We start from the raw sequence: 25,746 nt of genomic DNA on the forward strand, positions 1-25,746 counted from the left end.
GCAATACGAGTTTGCCATCTTATATAATTAAAATTATAAAAACAAGAAATATTATCAGGAGAAAATTTGATAGAACTAGGGCGTTTTTGCACTCAGTGCAATTGAATTATTTTAATAATTTAATTAGGGTTGAAATAGTTAAATTTCGGAATATACAATGGTCATTGAACTTCTACTCTGGGGTTATTGAAAAAAGCATCTAGGCCTTTTTGGAAATTGACCAAAATAATTAAAGGTAAGAATAAATTTATCCCTGCCATAAGATACAATGACACTTTCCATACTACAAATAGTGAAAAGGCAAACGCCCTGGCACAATACTTTTGTGAGAAGCGTTCAATCAACGAACATCTGAGCGATGCGGCTACCAAGATGGTGGTTGAAAGTTCTATGACTACAATTGAGAATTCAAGCATTGAAAATTTTTCTAGCATTTCTTATGACACAGTTAACGATATTATATCTCAACTTAAAATAAAAAAATCTCCGGGAATTGATGGAATTTCTAATTTATTTATAAAAAAATTACCAGGGGCCGCAAATATACGATTCACTGAGATATTAAATTCATGTCTCCGTTTAGGTTACTTCCCGGCGGCATGGAAGGAAGCCAAAATTATAGCTATTGCGAAGCCAAATAAATCTAATGACGATATTGCCACTTATCGACCAATAAGCTTACTTAACAATTTTAAATTTAGGTTAGAAACTGTTATTTCTGATAATAACATTTTACCCAATGAACAATTTGGCTTTAGGGGGGCCGTAGTACATTACATGCACTCATGAGGGTTAAAAAATATATTAAGTTAAAATTAGAAGAACGGAAATCTGTTGGATTGGTAACCTTGGACATCAGTGCAGCTTTCGACACTGTGTGGCACGCGGCATTTCTACACAAGCTGGTGGATTTCAATTTTCCAATGTATTTGACAAAAATCATTAGAAGTTTCTTAGAGAGTCGGAGTTTTAAAGTTTTTGTAGGTGATATTTTCTCATGTAGTTACGATGTTGTGGCTGGCGTGCCGCAGGGGTCGGTGCTGGGGCCGATACTATACAATATATATACTTCAGACATTTCAATTACTCCTTATTCTCATGTGTTCATCTTTGCTGATGACACGGCTGTCTATACAGCGGACAGCAATTGCAAAAACATTTTAATTAACCTTCAGAATTCACTCGATAATATTCACGGATATTTCCATAGATGGAAAATTCACATAAACGTGTCCTCATGTGTCCATCTTTGCTGATGACACGGCTGTCTATACAGCAGACAGCAATTGCAAAAACATTTTAATTAACCTTCAGAATTCACTCGATAATATTCACGGATATTTCCATAGATGGAAAATTCGCATAAACGTTGAGAAGACAAATTTCATATTTTTTACTAGAAAGAGGAAGCCTTGTTTTTTACCAGATAGATCTTTAATAATTGACTCTCGACCTATAGCCTGGACGGATAATGTTAGGTATCAAAGAGTAGTTTTCGATAAAAAATAACATTTGGTTTGCATGTGTCTAAAACGATTGACAAAGTCAATAGATATATTAGAATGTTATTACCATTCATTTGCCGAAATTCTGAACTGTCGCATTTTAACAAAATTTTGATGATGAAAGTGATATTTCAGCCCATACTTCTATATGCTGCGCCGATCTGGGGGGACTGTGCAACAACACACAAAAATAAATTGCAGGTTAAGCAAAATAAAATATTGAAGTTGATGCTTAATTTACCATACTATTACCCAACAAGAGTTTTGCACATTAAAGCAGGTATAAATAAAATTGATAGGCAAATCGAAAATATTTCTACAGTATGTAAATATATTACACAGTGATATCAACCATTATATCAAGTTATCAATATAATATTATGATATACTAGTGTTTACATAACGTATGTACATAATTATGCAACCATAACGCACATTCATTCTACTTAAAATTTATACATACTACTTGCAGTTGTATGCATTAATTTTTTTTGCTAAAGAAATAGGAAAACTCAATCAAAAGTTATTACATATTTATATTATTGAAGGATAATATTATATTTTTTTACATTAATCTTTCGTTCAAAAATGAGAACTTTAAATTCTTTTAGCAAAGTTTTCTTAAGATTGCTGAAAAGCTTTACATAGAAAAATCCTAAAATTTTACTTTAATTAATTACTTTTTATATTTAGATTTCCATAGCATTTTCAAGAAAAGTTAAAACCAGAATTTTGAACGTCAATAAATGGAACACTTACAAATATCATTGTTGATTATTTCTATGCATATTTTTTTTTTAATTCCAATAATAAATACACAAAAGTCACACAAAAACCGGATTCTTAGAAAAAAACATTTTATTATTTTTTATTTACTTTGTTTATATTTTATTTCATATTTCTTTGAATTTCCTCTTTAACCATTAATCGTATAAAAATTGGTTGTTATACATGTTTCATTTAAGCTCGAAGAGGTCGCTAAGAAAAATGGGAAACACATATTATACTGTTTCATTTCTGACAAAAAATTTTGCAACATGTTTCAGAAATTTAGACATACTTAGATTTTCGAACGTACTTTTTTTTATCCAAACATCCAATTTGGCAAATTTCAAGGTTTTGACTTGTCCAAGGTATATTGTATTAATTCTAAGCAAGCACTGATTATTTAAAATACCCAATATTTTCTTCGATATAAACATGTTTTTAGTAAAGTTTTGTAATAAAAGCAAAATATGCTGAATTTGGTGAATTTACCCTATGAAAGTTTTTCAATTTAATTAGAAATATCGTTTTCTTTTTAAATATATGTAATATTTACTTATAAAAAGAAGCAAGAAATCATAGCAAGTTAGCACTTTTAAAAACATTCTTTAAACAAAACATTATCTTTGAGGTATGTAAGTCATTGCTTTATAGTTTGGCCCTAGGATGTATATGCCGTCAAATCATATGCGATACTCAATGGAAATTGATGTTTTACAAAATAAAATGGGAGAGAGGGACATATGATCTTTATATCCGTCTGATATGTGATATTCGTGAAAGAAAATTAATGTTTCCAGAAAATGATCCACTGATTTTTTTACGAATAAATTTTTCAAAAACATTACAGTGTAATCTACTTCAATCTTTTATTTAAATAGGTTTGAAATAATAGTTATATTTTCAGAATTTTGTAAATGATTCAAACCATTTTTATTAATTAACCATGCATGTTTGTTTTTAGAACAAAGAATTGGATGTTGTTATATTTTCTTTGTAACATGTTCCAAAAATATCTCTTACTATATTATTTGAAAAGAGTAAATTTCGCGTTTTAATGGAGAGGTTTATTCTAGCAGATTATGGTCTATAATCTAGAAATAATTCTATTGCATTTAAAAGGCATTAATTATCGCGATTTTGTGAATTCCGGACTTACGATTATCTTCATAATATGTAGCATTAATAATTCTTTTATTAAGACGTAACTTAACAACACACTGAAAATATTTAATTGTTTAAATTTAATTTAAAAAAAAATCTACAATTACTTAAAATGCTTCTAAAAAACTGATTTTAAAATCGTTTTCATTTAAGTTAAAAATTTCAATTTATGTATGTAGATATTTATTCCAGTTGTTAGTTTGATTAATTCAAATTTCGAAATTTTTAATTTTATAAGTACTTGTCATTGGCTGCTTTAATATTTTTAGTATTAATTTGTATTTTATGTGCATCTATATATTTTCAAAAAAAAAAACTAAAACAAATTAGTTTTTATGTGGCTTATCTATGTTGTCTAACGTAAATGATGATGCTCACTCTTAGGTCAAGACTTTCGAAAATTTTAATCCATTACAGGATGAATTTTCGCAAAGTCGTTTTAGATGTCCTCAAATTGGAATAATTACTTGCATCTTCATTGCCCTCATTTTTGTGTGCTCAGCATTGATTTTATCCCCATCCATCAAACTCTTTCCTAATAATCTTGAATCAAAAAGTTATACCCCCATAAATAATTATTGCTTATTTATTTCTGATTCCCGATTATTTGATGCCATATCGCGCCTTCTTGACAATGATATTTTCCATTCCTTAAGTCTAAATCTGTATAAGTACAAATTTCAGATTTACCTTGGATATTTTTAGCAAAATATACTCTTAATATGTAAAATTTAAACTGTACATAATTTTCAAAAAGCCCTCATCATCGAACAGAAATATTTTAATTGTTGAACGTTGAGTTAGTTGAAGAACAAATTAATTATTTATCAATTTTGTAATTTTTCAATTTACCAAATTTTTTTTTTTCAATTTTGTATATGTGTATGTTTCTAAATATTATATTTACTTTTTGTATGTGGATATTTGCATCTATGTATTTACATTTCAATTATTATTTTATCTTACCTGATACAAGCATGCTGCAAAACAATCAAATGCACCACGCTCAAGAAACCAGCTCAACAATTCTTCAGCTATTTCCTGTCTCCCTGACTCTGCAGCATATTCCATAGCATCTCTAAAAAGCCTGTCTTTTTTACATAGCTCAACACTTTGTTTCCAACGATTATTACCTTAATATTAGATTTTGATTAAAATTCATATATTCACTTTGGCTGAATCTGAATTTGTATCGCTTTTATTATGTGTTGCTTTTAAGATCAAAACACTATAAGAGAACTTTTTTTATTTTTAAAAGTCAATTTAATAGTTTTTCCAAAACAAAAGCTGCGCATTTAAGTATATGCACCCAAAACAGTATACGCAAAGCTTATTTCGCTTTCGATTGAAAATAAGTATTAAGTAAGTATTTTAATTGAATTAAATTAATTATTTTATGATTAAATTAAGTAAGTATAGTGATTTAAATAAATTCGCAGAAAATATTTTGAACTGAAAATATTTCATTTTCAGTTTGATTTCGTAAATTCATGTAGGATTCCAATTACTTTAACTTAAACCTCAATATGAATAATTAAAATTTAGTATAATTTGACACAAAGTCCAGGACAAATCTGAAAATTTCATTTTTTAAAATTGGATTGTAAATTAAAATATTCTGTATATGGAACTAAGTATTAAATTACTTATAAAAAAATGTGTTTAAAACATCTTAATATATTCCATGAAATCACTGCATAACAGTAAATAAAAACAATTCAGAAACAGCATGTACATTCCATGTAAAAAGCCAATTTTACCTTTATATAAATAAGCAGCTATTCTTCTGAACTCTGTTAATTCATGTTTTTCCAATTTTTGAGCTAACGCTATGTTATCAAAGTTGTCAAAACCATCTATAGAATTTCTAAGTCCCTGATAATCTTCCTCTTCAATTAGAAGACCGTTTAAAGCTTCATTAATAGCTTTATTATTTAAATTTTGTACCGATCTTAAATAAGTTTTAACCAATTGCAAATGATCCGTTTTGGAAAAGAAACTAACAGCACGTGTATGATCCATTCTGGGAGCCAAAACCAATAACATGTCGTTTAAAAGTAGCGGTTTATAGTCTAAATAAAATTGTATTGCTTTATAATATAATTCAATATTTGCGACTTTCGTTATTATGTCCTTGAAATGTCCTTCACGCCAAGCTTCTGTTGGATGTGTCATCATAGCTAGTACAGCATTATCAAATTCTTCATATTTATCGTACAAAAAAACAAGTTCGGACCATAAATGAGCGGATTCGGCCGCTCGTAATACTTTTGGAATATTAACTCTTGACCAAAAAAGTTCCAAATGCTCTCTCATTTTCGAAGTTTTGTATTTTGAATATAATATTGCCAATTCGGTAAACATTCCCATGTGAGCTCTTTCTAGACCTAGCGCAGATTCAAGCAAAGATATGAGTTCTTCGAAATAACCACGATCTTGATAATAATTTATTAAATCTTCCAATTCGTCAGCATGAACAACTATGTGTAAGCCGCACATTTGAGCTAAGCGAAACTCCTCTGCGTCAACACATGCGAAGCAAACTTCTTTCCACGTTCGGGTTGAGTTAGCTTTACGAGCACTATCAACTGCTCCTTGAAACTCTTTCAAATGAACCAATGTAAGTGCTAATCTGGCAAAGTTACTTACATTATTGTAAAGTAATTTGGCAGCGTCATACATGCCATCTGAAAAACAACGATCTCCAATCTTTTGTATGTCAGCATGGTTTGGTCCTGATATAAATTCTTCAAGATCTGCTAATCGGCCTGTTCTAGCGTAAGCATAAATTAATTCACTTTCAATATAGCTTTCCCTTGCTTTTCTTCTTGCCATCTGCAGATAACGTACTAAATCTTCCCAAGATTCACTTTTGGAAGCTGTTTCGACCACATTTATATATGCGATTGGATCATCAGCTTTTATATAACTGTCAATAGCTTCTTTAACTAATCCTTGTTGCAATTGTGCTTTTGCTAGCTGTGACCAAACAGCAGGCTCATTACATCTTTCTGCAAACTCATTCGCACGTTCCAAATTGTTTACCTATCTTACCAAATTAAACTTTAAATTCAAGACATATCTATAAATATATATTGTAAATGCATTACCTGATCAATTAAAACTTGAATGGCAGACGTGTTAACATCAAATTTCTTAAATATTGCAAAAGCTTCTTCAAAGAGTTGGTTTGATATAGCAATATTTGCAATATCTGGAGCATCGTAATTGTCTAAACGATTTATATAATCCATAACTCTTGTACGATCAGCCTTAATAGCGGTTAAAATTAGTAAATTTTGCAAATTTCTGTGATCTGAAAAAACACTGGAATCCAAGACAATTTTTTCTAACAACTCTATTAATTCGTTAGGTAAATCTGCGGTCATAAAAGCTTTCACAGTAACGGAAATATCTTCGGGATCTTGTGTTTCAGATAATGCTGTTTGTACAACTTGATCTATTAATTGTCTTTTATACGGATTTGATTCTGATAAGACTTCTGTCCAAAGTTCCGGATCACGACGACGAACTAAATATCGTGCTTCACTTTTGAATAATGAGTTTTCGTTACAAACAGCAATTAATTCTCTATCGCACTGACCACGTTCATACGCAACACATGCTAAGTGGGGATCTCTTTTCTCACAGTATCTACCAACGACTCGACTGTCGTAATATGAATTTTCTTTTAAAAATCTTTCAGGATTGTTATTAGAATCAATATAAATTTTTGCTAAAGCGTTGTGTGTAGCTGGTTCAATACAGCCCTCATGCACGCGGGATTCCAGCCATGGAAGAAGTAATTTTAGACGATTTCTTTTCTCTACTTCTTCAACTAATTCGTCTGTTGAAAACTGTCCCTTTACAACCAAAATCAGATTTTTTATTATATCTTCAGAACAGTCTACGTCTAAGAGACCACCAACCACCACAGGTAAACGTGAAGGATTAACTTTTTGAACATAAATTTCTATATATTTCTGTAAATTATTACGGTAAAGGTACAACACTAAATCATGTACAAAATCAAAACGATCACAAACTATAATTAATGGGAGCTGGTCTGTTAATTTCGCTTCTTTAAGAAAATTTTTCACGCGTTCAGGATTATAGCAATTGGATTCTCGACAAATTCTCTCCACCTCCTTTATTTGATTAGTTTTACAAGCAGCTTGAATATATTTAAAATGAACTTCGTTATCTTGGCTAAAGTTTACGATTGATCCCAGAAAATAAAATAATCCTTCATAGCTCTTAAAACTCTCAAATAAATCAATTAAAGACTTAGTTGTTAACTGCTCGTGATATTTAGTCGCAATTTGAACGCAAATTTGCAAATTTTGTCGTATATTTGCTGAAAGCATTGCTTTCATACATTCCAAAGAATCTTCAACAGATAAAGTTCCAAAAAATGAGACCAACCAATCTGCATTTAACAAGTGTGTATGAACAACCGCCCTCTTAATATCATATAAATCAGTGTAATGTTCTAAAGCTCTTTGCAAAAGTCCGGCTTTTTCACAGAGTTGCGCAATATGTGCACGATCGTAATGAGTGAACATCGCGTTACCTAAAATAGCATCTGCAACTTGTGGTGCTGAAATTAGATTCATCTCTAATAATCTTGTTTGTAAAGAACCTTCATTAGGTCTATTATGTTTTAAAGCGTCTAATAGAAATGCCGTACATTGTTGAACCATATTTTGCTCCATAAAAATATCAACTATTTGGTTTATATCGCCTAAGGGTTCTTCATCAGCAACAAGCATTGAAGCAAAGCTAACACCTTGTTCAGAATTCGTTCGCATTACTGACCGTAATAAAAAGATATAATCAGGATTATAATTCACCTTTTTCGCATACAAAACAATTTTTTGGAATTGGCCAGTTTCCGCGAAACACTGTATAACTTTATTTGGAACATTAGCCCGTAAATAAATTGACAGTGCTAACGTTAAGTCAGATCCTTTTACAAGATCTCCTAACTCTTCACTACATTCAAGTTTTTCCTCTTTTAACCACTTCTCACATAATTGTTTTTTTCCTTGTATTAGAACTGGACGACATAATTCTAATGATTCATATTTATTAAGTTTTCCTTGATCAAGTAAAATACCAAAGTATTGCAATAAAGGTGGTGTAGTAGAACCGGGCGGAGCTTGAACTTGCTGAAAACGAGTGATAGTTGCTGGTGTGCGTAAAATACCCTTGGGAGCCAAGGCGGCAACCTTTGCTGCCTCAGCATATTGAGCATTTTGAAACAATTGATTAAATTTACGGACAAATAAATCTTCAGCACCGGATAAATTGTTTCTCACTGCCATCCGCAATGCTAAATCTGAGTTTTGTAATGTAGTATTGATGTAAGGTATTATTTGTTCCTCGTCAACAGTTACAGATAAAACTTGACCCTTACGATTGACGCCTATTATACCGCCGCTAGACTCATGGGGAGCGGTAACGAAAATTGTTTCGGCAGATATTCTGTTCATATAAATACAAGTTCCTGTTTCAATATCGTAAAGGTGTATGTACCCGTATTTGGTTATTAAGTAAATGACATCGTATTTGGCCGAAACTTGCATTGCAACTGGAAAATCGCTTTGAGCTTCGGGAGGGAAAAACACATCTACAGCTTTTTTGGTAAAAGGTTGATTTCCAGCAGGTGGAGTACCTACTTCAATGACATGAAGTTTACCTCCTTGCGGCGCTCGAACAGCAAAACAAAATAAGGTGGATAATTCTTTATTAGCTTCCATCTTAAATTGCGCAAATGAAGCTGCATGACCTACGATTTACAGAAGAAAAGTAAATGAAAAATTGCTCTATATATAAACAATGTTGAATAATAACACTAATATAACAATTTCAAAAATGATTAGCAAGCTTTAAGAAATTTTCAATGATTTTGTCAGAGATAAATTAATTACAACGAAGATACTGATAGAGATGAAGAATCAAAAAAACTTTTTAGTTAGATGTCGCTACGTACACCGAAAAAAAAATTTTCAAAAACTGAAAATTGAAAAGTGCTTTTTTCTTTTGAAAATGAAACAAACATAAAAAGAATTGAAACAATAAAAACAAACATTAAAAATATATCTTTAAAATATGAAAACAAACTTGAGCTCGTGAAATAATATTCTTCCTTTGAACAAGTAAAAATACTGTTCTATTAGATACGCATTAATTTATTTTCACTCAAATAATTATTTTCACTTAAATAAAATAATTTTTTTTATAATATAAATTATAAAAAAAATTAAAATAGGCAGTTTCGTAAATATAAGGTGCCGAAAATACAAATTTACGAATTATGATCAGGGACAACTTGTGAGGCGATGCAGATGGAAAAAAATTTTTCTTGCCATAAAAAACTAGTGACTCAAAATCAGAGTTGTTCAATATAACTGGTGATACGCCTCTGGGCTCCGTACTTTCACCACTGCTGTACAACGTTTACATCTCTGATTTTTCGAGATTAACTGACTACAAAGTAGCATATGCTGATGATACCGCTATACTATCTAGTTAAAGAGATCTTATTATCATTGGTTTAGAAAGTGCATTTGACGTTATAAGCCCATATTATCATAAGTGGAAAATTAACATTAACCCTATAAAAACATAGATATATTTTATAATAAATAGAAAAATTTCATTAATTTCCAGTAGTAACCTAATTGCTGGAAGCACAAATATAGAGTGATCTGACTCTATAAGATATTTGGGTTTTAATTTGGAAAGGAAATTTCCTTTATTTAGACGCACATTGATAAAACTATTGAGAAACTAGGGGCCCCTGTGGTTTGCTTATAAGCAGCATTATCTGTTGTAAAAACAGGATTGTGGCAATCAATTTTAAAATAAGTTTAGTAAAATTTGTACATAATATTATGGCATACATATGCAGGTATATACTTGTATATGCATAAATATCATATTGGTTTGAATACTAATGATAAATAAAAGTAATGGAAATATTTTTAATTTAATAAATTTTAAGATGTAATATGTGTCACTGTTAATTACATAGATATGATTAAAATTCAATTTAAGAATTAGTTAACAATTAAGGACGAAAAATTTCCTTATAAACAACGTTATCTGTTAAAATATTTCCATCATCGATTTTTCCCTGACGAACCGTATCTTTGACTTGAATTTTTAAAGAATTGGAGTCTATGGCTCTTGAACATACTGTGTATAATCGCCCATGCGAAAAGCACGGCTGGGGGAGATAGAGGCCAACCTTTTCAAAAGTTTGCCCTTGGGACTTATTTATAGTCATGGCATATGCAAGACGGATGGGGAACTGATGTCGAACAAAATTAAAAGGAAAGGAAATAGTACCTTTCACGCTAAACTTTAAAACCAAAGTGAATGTGAATTAATAAAAAATCAATGCCTCTTTTCTTTATACAGACCTGGCTTGGCTACTTACTCAATTGAAATTTCGCAAGCACACGAAGAATAATTGCCTTAGTATGTAACGTAACGTTATTCGTGTTCTTATATCTCTCACAATTTTTAGTTTTATTTTTTTTAATTCCATTCCATGTTAAATACAACAACAAAAAATTATTTTACTCTTACTTAACTCATTTAAAATATTTCGCTTCCTTTTGCTTTTTATTTTTGTTTATGGTAGTAAACCAAAAAAACAAAAAAAATATTACTACTCTTTTTTTATTCTCTTTCGCTTTTCGCTTTTCATTTTTTGTTTTTGTTTTACAGTATGTATAATCAATTGAGTAATGTTTCTACCCAGTATTCTCTTTTGCTATTTTCATTTTTTTGTTTTTGTTATTTATTAGATTATATGTATACCTGTTCATGAACTGGAAAAATCTTGTAAAATATAATATAGATTCAAACCTTTTATACCCGTTTATAAATCGCAATTCTTAATTAAATATAACTATATAAGCTTAAAATACTTTAGTTGGGGTAGCTCAACCAAATTTTGAAAATGATTCATAATCCGCCCTTCTTTTTCCCTAGTAGTCGCAATCCTATTTAATGATAAATTTGATGCAAATGAAGTTCATTTACAAACCCATTTACAGGCAGCTGTAGTTGGTTTATACTTATCTAACCAAATTCATAATTTGTAATATTTACGTAAGCCCAACAAGTAATTTCAGCTAGTCAAATATGGAAAATTTATACAATAAATAAAATTGTCTTTATAATAATAAGGCATTTCAATGCTCACGGTCAATAATGATATGAAATATCATCGAAAGGGAAAAATTATTGAATGAATAATAAAAAATTAAAATCTAATTTTAGCTAAAGTAGTAACATTTTGCGTTTGCAAAATCGTAAAATATGCAGTGAAAAATTTTTTTTTCACCGTTTAACTCCAAAATTAATATCGTAGCAAAACTTTAGAAACGCCGGCACTGTAAAAAGAGTGAAAAGTAGTTTAAATACTTGAATCACTATATCAGCAATTGAATATCAATGAATGTCAAATAAACAAATTTTGTTACCAAATAACACATACTGACTAGTTATTGAAATATAAAATCTGGCAAGAAAGTACTAAACCAGTTTGTTTAGCCTGCTCAGAGTTTTTAATTGAATAACTTTAAAAGTACTATTTTGATATGTAGTCAAAAATTTGTCTTCCATTTCTTACTATGCTGTTTGCTTTCTTACTGCGTAGTTTAAACCTATTTTTAGCAACTTGGATCTTGTTACCTACATTGTATAAATTTTTTATTCTACAATATGAATTATAATGTAGTATATACTAGATTAATACTGTATGTAAAGTAGATTCATTTATTTCTTCTCCACAACTTAAAACTTTTTTTTTTATTTGTACATCGATGATGATCTTCATATTAGTGACTTATATCACTTACCTTTATTGAATTGTTTGGCTAAGAAATACTTTTCCAGATGCATGGCGCAAATGTTTGTTTATGACATGCACATGAAAAGTAGCCTCAATTACTTCTCTTTTCTATACAATTTTAAATAGTGTGCAAAGTCAAAATCTTTATATGTACGAAATGCTATACATTGTTCATTTTATTTTACGCTTTTACCGTGTTTTAGAAGTTACAATATTTTGGATCTTCTATTCTCTCGAATTATTGAAGTTGAAAAAAATTGGGAAAATGGAATAAACATACATATATCGTATCTATGAAAAAACTTATAAAATATGAACCATTAATGCACCCGATATATATATAAAATTGTTTTGCTTTTATTTCAAAAGATGGAAACCTATTGATTTAATCTGGATTGTAGAAAAAAGTTATTAACTGTGTTACTAAAATTGAGTTCAATAAAATGACTAAAAAATTTTGAAACTTTGAGAAATCTTTTTAAAACTCCCAGCTGAGTTCAAAAATTAAAGGTCTCTTCTTTGGTTTACTTTCAAACAAATCTTCTCTTGATGGTTCTGATTTGATTAACATCATTGACTGAATATTTGAAGTCCATTACATATGTTCCTATTGTTAAGACTCCAGAGGACTGGTGATCGTGGGCTTTTGTGTAGGATTGATTTTATGGATCTGTAATTATCTTCTTCCATTGGATATAATTATCTTTTTCTGTTTGTGCACCTCAGTCACAATCGACCTCTGGCTTCCCGGCGGTATTTAATTCTGCTATCTTAACATACCTGCCATTTCAGAATTTTTTGCGCCATTTAGAAAGTCACCTCAGATTCCCCGTATTTAATTGGGTCGCTTTTGCTAGTGATAAATTTACTTGTCTCAATTATTTATCTTCGGTCTACGTTTTTGCTACTCTATGTTGAAATGTTTGATTCCGCAGTTGTAGGTGATGAGCAATGTAGTTTTTGTTTTGAACACTTCAGTAAATTTTGAAGCGGCCTGTCGTTTTGATTCATTAAATGTACTGTATTGTATTGTTTCTTCTGTTTAACAACCTTTTTTCTGATCTCTTGAGATTCATAGACTAGAAAATTGACATATTATAATAATCTCAAATTTTTATCTAGTGATTTTTATGATCTTCTCTTGACGTTGGCCGTAACATTATTTTTTAAACCTTCACATCAGTTCAAAGGATAAGTTTATTATTGTCTGTCTTCGCTTTTATTTCAAGACAACTCTCTTGGCGACTGAACCCTAAAAGTTGGGTTTCCTACAGTACTTCGGCACTCGAGAACAATGTCAGCGAATCCAAAATTTTTTTTTGTATCTAGTAATGAACATCAGTGTTGATCTTTACTAATAGCAAAGACACAAGAATCTAGTGTAAAATTTTTCGAGAGTAAAGAAACAGTATATATGTTTCCCATTTTACTAGCGACATCTACTGCGCATAAATGAAACATGTACAATAATTGTTGTTATACGATTGTTGTTATACGATTTATGGTTAAAGACGGAATAGAAAGAAAGATGAAATAAAATTTAAATAAAGAGAATAAAAAAATAATGAAATTATCAAAACAAATTTTAACAATCTTTTTTCTTCCAAAAAATTTTTGAAAAAAAGTGCTTATTAGTTTCACTCTGTCCGTCCGTCCGTCTGTCCGTGTGTCTGTTTACAAAACTTCTACACCCTTGAAGATAGAAAGCTGAAATTTTATACGTACATAGATCTTTACTAGAAACTTATTTTCGTAGAACAAAATTTTTACCTATCTCCCCCCCTCTAGAAGTTATTCCCCCCCAAAACACTAAAAATGGCCTTTTTTAACTATTTGTTGCAATGAAACCATAAGCATTTTTGAAATTTTGCAAACGCAGAAAGGTAGCAATTTGCTTCCTCTAGCACGGTATACTATAATTAAACTTTAGAAAAACAAAATGGCCGTCCAAATTTACCGTTATCTAAAGTCGTTTTTTTTCAAATTTTTGATGTCGGTTTTCTTCTAGACCTCTGGCTGTAGAAGCTTGAAATTTTAGAAGCTTTTAGACATTAATAAATAGTTCATTTTGTTAGAAGAAAATTTTTTTCCATCTCTACCCCCTCTCAAGTTATCGCCCCTTGAAATTTGTAAAATTTGAATTTTTGACACCCTATATTTCCGAAACCGCAAATTTTTTCGAATTTCTATAAACGCAAAAAGTTAACGGCAAGCTCCATAACATTAAAAAATATAATTATTTTTCTTAACTCAGACAATTAAACCTTAACTTCGAGCATTATGTTAACCCCTCTTTATATAAAATTTTGTTTTATTTCCAAGATTGCATAAATCGTTCATCCTAAATATATGCAATCCTAGAAATAGTTTTGTATATGAATGAAAATAATTTTAAAAGTCTGATTTTGGTATACATAGACTGTATTTAAAAGCAGTATTTTCACTTGTTTAAGGGAAAAGTGCTACAATACAAACCATTGGTTTGACCCAACTTTATTAAATTTAAAAAATTAAAAAAATTGTTTTTTTTAAGAATCTGATTTTTGTGTAAAGTATTTTATGTTATGATATTTGTTTATATACATATGTATATTATTAGATTAAAAAACAATATATGTATATAGAAATAATCAATAACGGTGCTTGTAAATTTTGAGCACGTGTTGATTGGTCTTCATATCCAAATTTAAATACACAACAAAAAAATGTATATTAATGTATTATACATCAGAATAAACTCAAAACTATATTGCATAAAGGGTTAAAAACAGACAAAAGTAAAAAAAATCTGATTCGGCAGGAATATAACCGCAAAGTTTATTTCTTTGAGTGTTGCTCAATGTTTCAAAAAGTTTTAAATTTTAAGTTTTGAATTTTTTTAAAATTTAAATAAACAAGTTAGTATATTATGAATTTTACTAATACAACATCATAGTTGTGAAATTAATAAAAGTGCATATTTCACTAATAATTTAACTTAATGAAAATTTCTTCATGCAACTGCAGAACAGATGGATGACGTAATCAAAGGAACGAGTTAAGGGCAGAAAAATTAATTAAAAAATTTTTCTCGTCGAACTGGACTCGAACCAGTGACCTACCGTTTTCTAGGCGGACGCTCTACCAACTGAGCTACAGAGGCATGAAGAAATTGCCGACGAAATGTTCTCTACATTGCTTTATACTGTAATCCACATGATTACTAAGTATTTGTTTGTTTCAAAACTACTAGAGAAACTTTTATTGAGAAGACTCCAGCCTATAATTGAAAGTAAAAGGTTAATCCCGAATCATCAATTTGGTTTTCGCCGCAACCATCCAACCATAGATCAGATTCATAAAATAACTGACCTAATAGAAAATTCACTGGAAGAAAAAGCAGTATGTTCTATCATATTTTTGGACGTAGCCCAGGCCTTCGATAAGGTTTGGCATTGTGGATTAATAAAAAAACTTAGGCGATTACTACCAAGGCAGTATGTTGACCTGCTCGAATCTTACCTAACTAATAGGGTATTTCGAGTTAAACAGGAAGAGGAGTACTCTTCGCTTAGGGATATCAAGTCGGGGGTACCACAGGGGAGTACATTGGGCCCGATATTATTCTTGCTATACACGTGTGATATTCCTGAATCGGAAGAAGTGACAACAGCTACATTTGCTGATGATACAGCAGTTATCGCAATTGGACGAAATGAAAATGATTCTACACAAAAATTGCAAAGGGCCAGTGATGAGATCTAAAAATGGACTAGAAAGTGGAATATTAAACTTAACAAGGTGAAATCAGTACATGTGAATTTCACTAATAGGAAAATTGACAATTCATTTTCGGTTCAAATAAATGGCGTCTAAAGAAAATAAATGGCGTCTAAAGAAAAAGAGATCTCAACTAGAGGAGGAATACAGAAAGTTTGAATGGCTTTTGGGGAGGCGTTTTAAATTGACAATATACAACAAAGTTTTGACATATAATCAAATATTTAAGCCTGTCTGGGCTTACGGTATTCAGTTATGGGGCTGCGCTGTGCAGGCTCATATCCAATCTATATAAAGATTTCAAAATAGGGTATTACGGGACATTGGAAAAGCACCTTGGTATGTCCGTAATGCCGATATACAGAGGGATCTCACGATCCTAAGTGTCACAGACGAAATTAAAAAGCAAGCAGCCAATCATAAAATGCGTTTATCCAACCATGTCAACATCGAGGCGGCTCGATTGTTTGGTAATCAAAACTTTGTTAGGAGACTTAAACGTACGAGACCTCTCGAGTTAGTTTAAAGTTTTTTATCTGGAACAATGAGTACTTAGTACACTATTGTGCCAGATCAAAAGCTTGTAAATAATCAAAAAAGTTAGAGCAAAATTAATGGTTAGTCGTTCCGACTAGTTTTATAGTTTATTTTGAGGAGGGTGTTTTTTAGTGGATTAAAGTTTCACACTACTGCTTTTCGTCTGGCAGTGTCTTTCGAGATTTTTCACCCTTCCTCTCGGTAAAAAAAAAAAAAAAAAAAAAAATTTCTGCCATTAACTCCTTTCTTTGATTACGTCATCCATCTGTTCTGCAGTTGCATGAAGAAATTTCCATAAAGTTAAAAAACAAGTAAGTCTTTGAATTATTTTTTTTTTTTTGAAAAAATGAATTTTAATGTTGGATGTTATTGAAATATGGCAATTAGTTAATATTTATAATATGTATAATGTAATGTGTATAAAGCTGCATAGTATTGAATATAATTTTTACACACGTTAATTTAACATAATTTCCCTTATTGCATATAATAATGGAGGTTATTTGATGACAAATTTTGCATGTCCAGTTTTCTATGAGAACGCACTTCTCTATGGTAGGGAAGTGTAAATAAACCAAAGCACTTGGGGAACTATATAAACTTGGGAACTGGACTTTTTTGTGGGGCTATTCTACATTTTTGATAATTTTAAAGAAAATATTCAACAGATTTACTTGAAATTTTATATATAACCTTCATTCGACCGTACGCGAAACCTCCTTGCTTTTGGAAGAAATTAGGTGTCGGCAACTGGACCTTTACTACGGGCCAAATATACATTTTTGCGTATATAAAGAGAAATAGTCAACTGATTTCATTGAAATTTAATATTTAAATCCCAGGTGATAAAACATTGAATCTATAAAGTTTTTTAAAAAGGTCAGGGCTCCGAAACAGATCTGGAGGCCGATTTCACATTTTTTACCATATCAACGGAACGGATTGATGGAATTTCTTATTCTTACCAGACGTTACTGACGAATTTTTCGTATAATTAGGACAGAACAAAACGAGTACTAAAAGCCAAATTCACATTTTTCTAGGTGTCTTAACTAAAAGCATCCTTAAAATTATAAAGAAGTGTTTAAAGCACATTTCCATAATCTTCTGGAATAATTTTACTAATCTAGACAATATATATTGCGGTCGCTTAGGTGCTTACCACATCAGATTTTTTTAAAATGTATGTATGTGTAAAATTTTTTGTTATGTGTTACACTAAAACTGATACAAGCGCCTTTAAAAATCCGTAACAGGTTTTCTGCGCTCTCTACCAACAAGGTAGAGATATGATTAATGATCAACAATTTGTACAATTTGACAACATAGTGGTGTTTTGCGTATTATAAAATAACTAATTCAGATAATCTACACAGTATATAAGATATTAAAAGTCGTTTCTAGAACCAATTTTTTACGACTTTAAACGAAATGACTCAAAGAATATGAAAAATTATATATGAGACTCTAGAAAATCAACAAGAGAGATGAAGACAAATCAGATAGTTTCAGCATAGGTGTACTCAATATTAGTTTATATGATAACCAAAAACAAATGAAACTAAAATTCTAAAGACTGTCACCTAACACAAAATATTAAAGTAGTTTAAAAATCATTCAGCTGGTAATCATAAAACTAAAAACAACACTAAAAACTCTAGATTAAAAAAAAGAAAATTAATTGAAAAGGAATTTCTTATGTGAAAATAGGAAAAAAATTCTTTAATCAAATATTTATAGAAACTACGTTCTGAAACTGATAAAAACATACCGTCAATGGCTTGTGAAACTTTTCTCTCCACCGAATACAATTGCATGGCCCCTGCGACTCGATTTTGTAAAGCGGTTATACCGACAAGTAATAACCACTGTTGCTTTTGATCGCATCGATAATTGATTATCTGACACCCATTCAATGACGAATGCCTATCAAACATTTTGATGGGGGTAGAATCACCTTCCATTGACCAATGGAACACAGATGTGTCCGTAACCAATGCTAAAGTGTTAAGCGAAATCCATTTCCAGAATACAACCTCTTCAGTCATTGTATGAGCTTTCATTTTAGACTTCATCTCAATGTTGAAGATTTGCAAAGTTTTTGCCGCTAAAAATTGATTAAAATAATTTTTTTGGTTTTGCTATAAAAAATACGTATATATTTCTTACCTTTCAAAGCAATGACCTTGCTTGCCGGGTTCATTATTGCTGAATCTGCTGATATTGGTCTTCGAATAGGGTTATTTGAATCGTTCATATCAATAATTACAACCTGAGCTGTTTCGCCTACTTTTTCTCGAACACATATAAATTTATCTGATTCCATGGTCAATGTGCTAAATGAAATGGAATTTACATTTATCCCCACATTTGTGAGCTGCAAAATTGATAAATCGTTATATTATATAATATGAAAGCACCATAAACAAAGAAAATTTTACATATATTCCAGAACCGTGTTCTTAAAAATTAAATGTCTTTTTCGTCAAAAAAATAAATTTCGTCAAAACAATAAGTGGGAGATGGGTAAGATTGAAATTAATAAGCACTTTTTTTTTCAATTTTTTTTTTTTTGTAAAAGTGCTAAAAAAATACGGACTACTATGTATTAATAAAGAAGGTCCTACGGTTGGGTGGATAGTCTGGAAACAGGGAAGCTGTCATTAGGTCAAAGAACGGAACCGCCCTCTCCAAACATTTCAAACCCATGGAGAAGTACCTAAGTATCTTTTAGGCGGCAATACACGCTGTAGAAAGATGCCCACAATTTAACCTGGATAATGGGTACTGCGAGTGCAATATAGCAATAATGTCCGACAGTCAGGCAGCAATTAACTTCTGAATTCTTGCCAGATTTCCTCCCAAATGAGCGTAGGTATAATAAACCTTTCACGTCGCTATGTACCAATTTGCAGTCAACAAGCTTTCTATCAGAACATGATAATTATATTTTTGATTCAGGTCCGCCTTTCATTCAGGGTGAGAGGACGAGTTCGAAGTCTTCTAAGCCAAATCAGTTTTGTCCTCTCACTCTCAAGTAACAGCTGCGCCCAGCGGTGGCGACGGGATTCCTTTCTAGGAGCAACGATTAACTATTGCAACCTAATGTCAAGGTAGTGTGAGCTTCTGTGCCGATGTCTGAGAGGTTGTTGCTGTAAGAAGATCGTCTTGGCTAGTTAAACCAGCAAGACGATCCAGGCAAGATGGGTTGCACAAATGCCTCATCCTTGTAAATCGACTCGTACCAACAAAAATTCATGTGCCACTCAGAAAACATCGTCACAGAAACAACTAAAACCGAAAGCCAAGGAAATCAGTTCCAAGGTCATATCCTTAATTTAAAAAAGATATCTAAATTACCAGGCCATATCCTTAAGGTAAGAGGTTTTCTAAGACTAAGTTTGATGAATTTTGGGGTAATTAATGACTTTGGAACATATTTGGCCTCCAAACTTCCAGAGAGTATACAACACAATATGCCTCAGGATGATGAAAAACATGTTCAAGAAAACAAAAGATCGAGGATCGTAAAAAAAAGGGATTCACAACGCGAACGATCGCAAGCCAGTCCCTAAAAAGGAAGATAAATGAGGTGTCTGTTAGTTAGTTAGCTGGCGTGGTACTGCTAGTTGATGGGTTGAAGGCCCATCGGGATCCACTAAGTTCATTGAAAATTTAGCAGATAACCCAATGACGAGAGTTCCTCTAATCCCGCCGATGCATCTGAGCGAGGCACTTACACAGCGCGCGATGCATGTCCTTCACCACCCCCATGTCATGGCATCGCCGGCAACTATCTCATGAGGAAATACCCAGCCTCTTAGTCGTACTTCCCAATAAACAGTGTCCCGTCAAAATGCCTACCGCAATACTGATATCCCCTTCACAATGGCAGCAGCTCCCTCATTCTCGTACCATTTCTCTTTGACTACAGGACCCTTGTCGTTGCACAAGTCCGCAATACATACCAAAGCAAGTTCCCCGACCGACCACTTTTTCGCGGCAGTATCGGCCAACGTGAACATTTTATTTTTTTTACTTTCCAACTTATTAAATTCTACTTTTCAGTTTTTTTGGATAGGAGATTTTTACTTTTCAATTTTTAAGAGCAATATACTGAATATTACAAAATATATGAAAACTAGTCGTGTGTGCTTCCATTGCCAGCTTTGCAAGAATTATATTTGTAGTTTTGAAATTGTGTTTCATTCTGTGTGTGAGATATTTTAAGTTTACTTTTTTTTCAAAAATATACATATATGTAGATATGTTTTTTCATTATATTTTATAAGATAAAACTTAAAATAAGAAAATCCCTTAAAAATAATTACAAAATAAAGTTGGGTCAAACCAATGGTTTGTATTGTAGCACTTTTCCCTTCATCAAGTGAAAATTCTGCTTTTAAATACAGTCTATGCATACTTATCACACTATTAAAATTATTTTCATTCATATTTAACTATTTCTAGGATTGCATGTATTTAGGATGATGCATTCATGCAGTCTTAAATTAAGCAAAAATTAATATAAGAGGGGTTAACATAATGCTCGATTTAAGGGATAATTGTGTTAGTTAAGAAAAATAATTATATTTTTTAATGTCACGGAATTTACCGCTAACTTTTTATGTTTATAGAAATTTGAAAACGTTTGCGATTTTGGAAATATAAGGCGCCAAAAATTCAAATTTTACAAATTTCAAGAGGCGATAACTTGAGAGGGGGTGGAGATGGAAAAAAATTTTTTTTCTAACGAAATGAACTATTTGTTAATGTCTATAAGCCCCTAAAATTTAAAGCTTCTACAGGCTGGGGTCTAGGAGAAAAACGAAATCAAAAATTTGGAAAAAAAAGACTTTAGATAACGGTAAATTTGAACGGCCATTTTGTTTTTCTAAAGTTTAACTATAGTATATCGCGCTAGGGGAAGCAAGCCGCTGTCTTTATGCGTTTGCAAAATTTTAAAAATGCTTATGGTTTCATTGCAACAAATAGTTAAAAAAGGCCATTTTTAAGGTTTTGGAAGGGTATAACTTCTAGAGGGGGGGAGATAGGTAAAAATTTTGTTCTACGGAAATAAGTTTCTAGTAAAGATCTAGGTACATACAAAATTTCAGCTTTCTATCTTCAAGGGTGTAGAAGTTTTGTAAACAGACACACGGACAGACGGACGGACGGACGGACGGACGGACGGACGGACGGACGGACGGACGGACGGACGGACGGACGGACGGACGGACGGACGGACGGACGGACGGACGGACGGACGGACGGACGGACGGACGGTCGGACGGACGGACGGACGGACGGACGGACGGACGGACGGACGGACGGACGGACGGTCGGACGGACGGACGGACGGACGGACGGAGGGACGGACAGAGTGAAACTAATAAGCACTTTTTTTCAAAAATTTTTTGGAAAAGTGCTAAAAAGTACATTATTAAATAAATAATTAGTTCCTTTGACATCTAATTTCTTTTGAGTAATTTATTTTAGAATCTCGTTTTGTTTACTATTTTACGCATAAATTATCACTATCGATCAATTACTGCTTTACGCATAAAATAATTCGCTACTAAAATCCATGCTCATATGTATTTGGATTTTATAATACACGCGAATAAAATGCGTGAATGTTTAATAAGCTAACACTAATACTAACATATATAGGATAATGGGTATAGCAAACGATTTCTATGCAAAAAGTCTCCAGTTCAAACCCTGTAAAATGCGATTTGTCAGATAAACATTTGTTCTTATTTAAAAAGAAATGAAAAAAGGTCTACCCTTACAAATAAATATCAGCAAGTTTCCGCCCCTAAATATTTTTTTGAAATTAACCTATTTGTAAATATTCAATGCAATAAAATAAAATTTTCTTATTAAATTTCGTCCTAAAATATATTATCAAAAAATTTAATGTACATTTATGTTTCGTTTACCATTTTGCAGCAGATCGCGAAAAGAATACATAACTAAAGGCGTACCTACATACTTATTATAAAACAATGTAGATTACATTAACTTTAACAATTTCCTTGAGGAAATGTTCACTTTCCTAGATTACATTAACTTTAACAATTTCCTTGAGGAAATGTTCACTTCCTGTTATAACTCACACTTCCAAAAGACAATTTTTTTACTTTTTTACAATTTTACAATTTTAAATATTTTACTACCAAAAGTAAATAAAAATTACTCCTACCATTTTGTAAAAAGCGATCTCAAAGCATCTTGGGAGGGAGTGAAAGGGGAGGATGGGAGGCATTAATGCTTTTTCTAGGACCCTAGAGGCAAAACCCTATCTAATGCCTTTTATTTATTTATTTATTTATTTATTTATTTATTTATGTTTAGCTCAAACATTTTACATAACTTAAAATTAAAAAATGAATATACAGATACATATTTTTTAGACAGAACAATTTTTTGGCTTAATAATCAAATTTAAAAATTATACAAAATAAAACTTATTAGTAATAATATTCTAATAATATAATACATTAAATATGAATATAGAAAAAAGTCGCGTTTGTTGCATAAACGCAGCATTCTGCTGACAGGTTCATGTTTCCCATAATTAGTCCTATGAAAAGGAACCATGAAAAGATTCGGGGAACGAGACCTAAGGTTGGAATTAAACACAATTTTATTTAAAATGTCGGGAGAGATTAAGTCAGTTTTCATAAGCTGAAAAATGAATAACAAATCCGCGACGTCACGTCACGATCTCAAAAAATTTTTTTGAATAGACTCAATCCTATTATGTGTATATCATAATAGGGTGACCATACTTGTGAAGCATATTTAAGATGAGGACGGACCAGGCATGTGTAGAGTGATTTTAAGACATAAGGATCATTAAACTCCTTTGACCAGCGTTTAATGAAACCTAACATCGAGCTTGATCTGCATATGATATGGTTATAGTGGTTTATAAATGATAACTTGCTATCGAAGCAAACACCCAGGTCCATTATTGAATCAACTCGACTAAGAGCTTGGCCATTCAAAGTATAGTTTGTAAAAAATGGCCGTTTTTGCCTAGAGTAGCAAATTTGTGCACATTTGCTTACATTGATTTTTAGATTGTTACTTGAGCACCAGCCGTAGAAGCGGTTAAGATCATTCTGAAGACACAACGCATCATTTGTAGAGCTTATTTTTTTTTAAATTTTCATGTCATCAGCATATATTAATACCTCACTATGTGTTGGCATCGAAACAACATCATTAATTGAAATTATGAACAGAAATGGACCTAAGTGACTACCCTGGGGTACACCAGAATTAGACAAAAGAGGCGAGGAAATTCCTGAACGAAAGAGGACTCTGCAAGTCCTGCCAGAGAGATATGACTTTATCCATGCTAAGAAGTTGTCAGGGAATCCTAAGAGTTTCAGTTTTAAAATAATAATTTCATGTGGTAGTATGTCAAAGGCTTTGCTAAAGTTTGTGTAAATCACGTCCGTCTGATACCCATTTTCCATATTATTTGAGAACACTGTCGTGGCTTCCACTAGATTAGTCACCGTGGATTTCTTTTTCAAGAAGCCATGCTGATGCGCACTAATGAATGGCATACAATGGAAATAAATATTGTCATATACCATCAACTCAAAAACCTTAGGAATATCTATCGTCCTATAGCCGACAGTTTGGCTATAGGACGATAGTTTGACACGTCATTTTTATTGTTTTTCTTATGGATTGGCCTAATGAAAGCTTACTTCCACACGGACGGGGAAATACCCGAAGAATAAGACTTATTAAGAATTAAGGTTAAGATGGGCACCAGAGAAGAGCAGAACTTGCTTAAAATAATCGCAGGAACTCCATCTGGTCCAGGAGAAGGACTAGAACCCAAATTAGAAAGATATTTTTAAACCGCAATAGAGTTCGTGACAAAATTTGCAAAGGTAGTTTTAGGATAGTTATCAATGTGCCGAAAGTTGTCGACATTTAATTGAAAAGTGGAAAAAGAGTAAGATTCGGCGAAAAAGTTACGAAAAAATTCGGAAATAATTTGGGAATTATTACTTGTATTCCCGCCGAATTTCTAGAAGGTTGGATAACTATCACTTTTCCTCTTATGGTTTATGAACTTCCAAAAGAGTTTAGGATTACGTATTAAGTTATCCGAAGTTTTATTGATATAGTAGTCGTAACGTTCTTTTGCTGCTAATTTAAATTGATCATACGACAATCGGAAATTATCATTTTTGTTGCGAAGTACCCTCAACTCTTGTGAAAACCATGGAGGGCCTGAGCCAGTATCTTTAGTTTTCAACACTTGAATAAACAATTCAAATGCAGCAAAAATGATTCATGACATGTCTCTAGCCCTTCTAGAAGTACCCGAATTTTTTGACACCTGAGAAGTAGCTACAGTATATATATGTATATATATGTATAATATAAAATAAGATGGTTTTTGAAAAAGCAAATTCAAGGTACTGCGAAGCCTGGTGGGTAGCGTGGAAGTCTGACAACCAGAAGGTTATTACATCGATGGTTGCTTGAATGTTGCCGTATTTTTCTTTTTAAAGATTTTTTTATATTGTTCAAATTTTTTTTTTTATTTTTTTTAATATATCACAGATAAATATTATTATAAAAATTTAAGGAAAATTTCCAAAATTATATTGTTTTAATAGTTTGAAAAAATTCGCAGAAATTTTTAGTGCGTAAGCAGGTATTATGTTTTTTTTAAAGCTTCTTCACTAATTAGCACTTTTCCAAAAAATTTTTTGAAAAAAGTGCTTATTAGTTTCACTCTGTCCGTCCGTCCGTGGACACTTTTTTTGTTTACAAAACTTCTACACCCTTGAAGATGGAAAGCTGAAATTTCATACGTACATAGATCTTCACTAGAAACTTATTTTCGTAGAACAAAATTTTTACCTATCTCCCCCCCTCTAGAAGTTATACCCCCCCCAAAACCCTAAAAATGGCCTTTTTTAAATATTTGTTGCAATGAAACCATAAGCATTTTTGAAATTTTGCAAACGCAGAAAGGCAGCGGCCTGCTTCTCCTAGCGCGGTATACTATAGTTAAACTTTAGAAAAACAAAATGGCCGTTGAAATTTACCGTTATCTAAAGTCCTTTTTTCCAAATTTTTGATGTCGTTTTTCTTCTA

At 31.7% G+C, this 25,746-nt stretch overlaps 1 protein-coding gene across 1 annotated transcript in view; it reads right to left on the minus strand.

Moving 5' to 3' along the window:
* Positions 1 to 25,746, minus strand: part of LOC129616454 (clathrin heavy chain) — a 73,243-nt gene that overhangs the window by 21,444 nt on the left and 26,053 nt on the right. Inside the window, exons 3-7 of the mRNA XM_055532078.1 lie at positions 18,772 to 18,979; positions 18,374 to 18,709; positions 6,545 to 9,225; positions 5,195 to 6,479; positions 4,401 to 4,567 (exon numbers count right to left, since the gene is read on the minus strand). Of these exons, the coding sequence (XP_055388053.1) occupies positions 4,401 to 4,567; positions 5,195 to 6,479; positions 6,545 to 9,225; positions 18,374 to 18,709; positions 18,772 to 18,979 (4,677 nt within the window). The remainder of the gene's footprint in view (positions 1 to 4,400; positions 4,568 to 5,194; positions 6,480 to 6,544; positions 9,226 to 18,373; positions 18,710 to 18,771; positions 18,980 to 25,746) is intronic.

This window comes from Condylostylus longicornis, unplaced genomic scaffold (assembly GCF_029603195.1).
Source record: "Condylostylus longicornis isolate FDR11 unplaced genomic scaffold, ASM2960319v2 ptg000211l, whole genome shotgun sequence".
Taxonomy (NCBI): domain Eukaryota; kingdom Metazoa; phylum Arthropoda; class Insecta; order Diptera; family Dolichopodidae; genus Condylostylus; species Condylostylus longicornis.